The sequence below is a fragment of the Trichogramma pretiosum genome, unplaced genomic scaffold (genome assembly GCF_000599845.2).
Source record: "Trichogramma pretiosum strain Unisexual culture from Peru unplaced genomic scaffold, Tpre_2.0 scaffold22, whole genome shotgun sequence".
Lineage (NCBI taxonomy): Eukaryota > Metazoa > Arthropoda > Insecta > Hymenoptera > Trichogrammatidae > Trichogramma > Trichogramma pretiosum.
The window spans coordinates 488,631-493,737 of record NW_019640932.1 but is presented as its reverse complement, the minus strand read 5'-3'; the positions used below and the strand labels follow the sequence as shown (position 1 = coordinate 493,737).

The following is a 5,107-nucleotide window of genomic DNA, read 5'->3' as shown; positions in this document are numbered from 1 at the left end:
GGCCACTTTTTTCTGTCTCTTCCTCACTCTCTCTCCCTCTCTCTCTTGCTCCCTCTCGTTTTCTTCTTCAGAGAGAAAAACTTCACAGCTTGTCTTGTTTTTTTTTTTTTTTAATATTTCATTTTTAATATCATTTTCGCTGACTTATTTTTATTTCTGCCTTTTAGCATTACGCATCATTTTTTGTTTATTTTAAGCAAAATGATTTATATAAGATTCAAACTTTCAAAAATCTCCCGTGAACCCAGAATAATTATCTTTCAATTTTTAATTTTGACAAAAATGATAAAAAATTTTTTAAAACATTTGTTTAAGAATTCTTTTGTAATTTAATCGTACATTTCATATTCACAATATGTAACAAGAAAATTTTTACAACAATCATTAAGCGTCTAGAAGTTTTATTTCAACGTGTAGCTACGAAAATAGTATTAAGAAAAACAGCACGTGTTTACGTGAAAGATTAACTGAAAGTCGAATAACATAAACAATGTGTGCACGCGCGTGGTTTATTGTGACTCCGCTGCTGCCGCATGCGTGTGGTGCGGCTTTGTATCGCGAGTCAAAGCTTACATGCGACATACGTACACACGCAGAAAGTACATACGTAAGGAAGTAAAATGCGAGTCGTTGCCGTAGTACAACTACTCTCATCAATTGACTGCTTAATTTTGCTACTTACAATACATCTGAACCAAAACGAGTGTGATATACTAAAAATTAAAATTGAAATTATGCATTTAATCCGCACACAAACACACACACACACACACACATATTTAGTGGTATAATCTCAAGGGTTATTATTCGACGTTGCAGTTTTGGAAATTGTTCAATAATATCTACGGAAAGTTCTGTGAGAATGGATTATTAATTGTTTTCATGACAAAAATAAAATTATATTTTATGATTTACCAACATACAGGGACGTAATATATTATGAGTAAATAAATGAAAACATTTTATGAATAGAAATCATCCCGATGCCTTATTGACGTCTGCAACATTTGAAAACCTCAAATGGAAGTTCGGTTCGATCGTTATGTAATACTTGTACAAAAGCCGTCAATAAAGTTGGAAAAGTTCCAGTCTATTCAAAAATTGAAGCACTCGCGACTGATTTACACTTCGATGCGCAAAACGAGACAATAATAAAAAAGAAGAAAGGGGACACACGAAAAAAATGGAAACAAAAAAATCGATACGAAGCGCGTGCCGTGTTCGATGCTATTTTTCTTTTGTGCCTCGTGCTGCTGCTCGCGATGAAAAGCAAAGGAAAAGAACCGATTGAATGAGAAATCAAAGCCGTTTTTATGCAGCGCGCAAAGATGAAGTGGACGCCGTGAGCTACCGCGCGACTTGTGAATAATGTAACTACTGCACTGATGTTGGCGTTAGCAGCGCGAAAAGAGTTGGGTAGACCGAGCACCAATCGACCCAGTGATCAAGATGGAAAGAGGGAGAATGCTTAGACTGTTGAATCGTAGTAAAATTTAAATTATCAACCAATAATAATTGCCGACGTAAGTTTTTGCAATGCTGCTTCGCAGTCGCAATTTTTCAGTAGAGGCTGAAAAAAAAGAAGTCTATACGTATACGCCGGTATAGACATGCAAATAGCAAATGCATGAGTTTGTACATGTACACACACGCATACGAGAGTATAAGAGTAAAGACAAAAACACAGTCGCTGATAATAAAAGCGATAGAGTAGTAAGCGAGAGAAAAGCAGGCGCGGACAAAAGAGTATGGAATATAAGGAGCGAGTTACGCGCTCGCTGTTACTACTACTGCCTGAGAAATATAAGTGTACGTACACACACGCGAATAAGGAAGGAGGTAGAGGTGCAGAAATGGGTGGGAGCCGCGGGGGTGACGGAGGAACCACACACAAAGCGAAATCGGCCCGCACTCATCCTCCCCCGTCCGTCTCATTGTGTCGGACGATTGTCTTAGAATAATGGCGGAGACTCACAATAGTGACTACAATGCTTGCTCGTCTAACAATGCGCGAGAACGAACGAGAGAGTGGATGACGTCACGCAAGCCGCGCGGGCCTCGTCTCTTTCTCGTGCTCGCGCTCTATGTGAATGTGCGCGCGCGAGCTCCAAGCTGAAAATCGCGCGAGAGACCGAGAGAAAGAGAGCGAGAGAGAGCATTTCTCTCGTTCTCTAGTAGCAGTCATCCCCCGCGCAGTCTTTTATTTGCTGCTCAGCCCACTGCCCTCTGCGCCATACAGTTTTATTTTTGTTTCTTTTCTCCTACCACCCACTTTCATGTGGATTTCTCGGCGCCACCTTATGTTTTGATACTTTGAAAAAAGATGCAGCTCTAAATAACAAGTCAAAAGGGGGAGACATATATCGAATGATTCGATACTTTATTGCAAAAATTGATTAGGAAAAAAAAAATACTTTCTTTAGAAATAATCAATTTTATTCATTAGAGGTACCTTCACATAAAATTGATATTACTACTTAAATTTTAATAACTCATGAGTCAAATAATATTATATTAATAAAAACAATTAAGTTAGACTTATTTTAATAATGATATACATATAACAATAAAACAATATTTTTTAAGCTATAAACATTTGATGCTGTCTTAAAAAATATTGACGCCGAAATTTTCAATTTAATCAGCAGTTACAGTCACAATAAGGTGAGATTGACTTTGTTATTATACGTCATAACAAGAACAATTACTTAGACCTAAGTAACTAGACATCCTGGAAGAGATGTTCAATTTTAAGATTTGAAGATTTTGTTACATTTTAAAACGATTAAATACCTCTTGTATTGAAATATATACGTAAATATATATACTAAATTAGAGGTTCGTTCAAAATTATTTTACTCTATAATTATAAACTTAACCTAAATTGTAAAACTATGAAGTTTAGTCTACCTTTTAGAAAAGATGTATTATTTCTAAAAGTCGAATGTCAGAAGACCCTTGAAGAATGATCCTGATTTAAAAGTCTAGCGGTCAGTTTGTAAATCAATTTTTAACTTTTGGTTTTTAGTTTAAAACGACGATAAATAGCAGTGATATAAAAATACTGAATGTTTACGTTCCGAAGTGAGAACTAAGTCTATTTACAAATTTTGTTGCCAATCAATGCGAATTCTCTAACTGTTTGATTCGAATTATAAGAATTTCATAATTAACTACATTAAAGTACTACCAATAAGGCTAGTCAAACAATTTAAATTTAACGTTAAAATTGCTACACTACCAATTCCATATACTTTTTTCATTTTCATTTTCTTCTCTGGAAGGAGTACACAGCTCTAGTTTATAATCCTTCAGCATATTTTCGAATAAAGTAGATACGTTGACTTTGGCTTTATCTTCCGATAAATTCCATAGCTTGTCAAATTTCCATAAATTGGGTTCTTTGTAGTAATTTTCAACAAATTCATGTTGGTTCCTTCCGTAAGCGAACAAAGAAACACACCCGTTCCATGTATCATAGAATTGTGGGTACTTCTTGTAATGATTGAGAAGGATATCCAACGGATTGGCTTCAGACTCAACTGGTACCTGTATTTCTTGCTGATTGTATTTATCGGTGGTACCCATGTCGCTCTTTTTCGAAACGGATGTGACACTGGAGTTTACCGATCGTTTCAAACAGTCGATCGTATGATTATTTCGATGTTAATGTTTATTCAATCTTTTTTTTCAGATTACTGCATGCAGATCATCTGGAACGATCGGGGTTGATGGCTAAACTTATTTTACAGGATCGATCCCAGTATGGAGAATATGCAATTCAGCTACTGGATTCTTCGAGTTGTTGAGCGTTGTAAGTGGATTCGAATCCTAGAAAATATAATATAGAATTTAATTTGTTAGCTAATTCGATCAATTTTTATTTTGCATAATTCAGAAATTATAAACTTACCGGTATGTTTATGATTACAGAATCCAGTGATATTGTTCTTCCTAGAACAACTAATTAGTTATATTTACGTTGACCGCTTCAACTTAACTGACTCGACTTTTGTATAGCTATTCAATATCAAGCAGAAAATTTACAAACCATAAATATTGTACTTGAATATATGGGATGGATTAAGCAGATACGATACTTGAGCGGTGACATAGTAAAAGTATAAACTGAGAATTACGTTGATAACAATTCTGACTTTTAAAGAGAAAAATTAACGCGAAAATCTGACAAAGAATTTTTTTTAAAGTTCTACAATCTTCGACACAAGCATATAAAAGTAGCTATCAAATCGACTCATTGACATAAAAAGCAATGAAACTTTGTTTTCGAATGAATATACTGCATGATCAATAGTTGACTCGAGGGATGTATTTGTTTTGTACAATATGCTTTCGACGAAGCGATATTACTTATTAGACAGGATGATAGGCACATTTATTACCATCCGAGCGTGAAACTCTTTGACTTTTCGCATAATATCTAAGTGCATTGTATGTGGGGTAAAAGTAGTCACCCCGCTGTCTTTCACTATGATTCCCCCTTTGGCTTAGATGCATGACGTACCAATTCTTATTGGTTTAGATTTAGCGGTCGGCGAAGCTTTGGATTGAATGCGATTATATTACATCGCATAATATATTAATTATAAAATATTGCAAAAACTTGACCCCTTGATGGTTTCACTTTAAGAATGCAGTTTACAAATTTAGTGCTAACAAAGAGATGCATCAATTTGACAAGCCATTTAATTGTAAGAAATTCAATGCTATCACTTCAAAAGGAAGTGAATTGCACTGAAATATACCATGTGTAAATAATGATAGTGCGTAATTTATTACTATATCGAAACAAAAATTTGCAATTTACCGGTTGCATACCGGTAAGTTTATAATATATTTTTATATCATATCAAAATAGGTAAAGACATGTGTCTTTTAATAAGAGCAAGTCAAATCTGTGGCCGCCAAGAAAATTTATTTTGAAAAGGCAAAAAAAACGTAAATAAACCTGAATTTCAATGAAAAGTATTCTTACACGATTGATTTCAAAAAATCCTGGAAATGAGAAATGTACAAAGATGTGATAAATTAAAACGAAATCTGGTAGAAATTCGTGGAGATACGCATAATTGTTATGTTGTTAATA

The 5,107-nt window shown here is 34.6% G+C and overlaps 1 protein-coding gene across 1 annotated transcript; it reads right to left on the bottom strand.

Moving 5' to 3' along the window:
* Window positions 1-2,569: 2,569 nt before the first annotated feature.
* On the bottom strand, window positions 2,570-4,025 carry LOC106648906. The gene is made up of 2 exons (XM_014366061.1): window positions 3,914-4,025; window positions 2,570-3,831 (listed from the first exon to the last, which is right to left on the bottom strand). The coding sequence occupies exon 2, from the start codon at window positions 3,586-3,588 to the stop codon at window positions 3,238-3,240; it is 351 nt and encodes a 116-aa protein (XP_014221547.1). The 5' UTR covers window positions 3,589-3,831; window positions 3,914-4,025; the 3' UTR covers window positions 2,570-3,237.
* Between the last annotated feature and the right edge of the window lie 1,082 nt (window positions 4,026-5,107).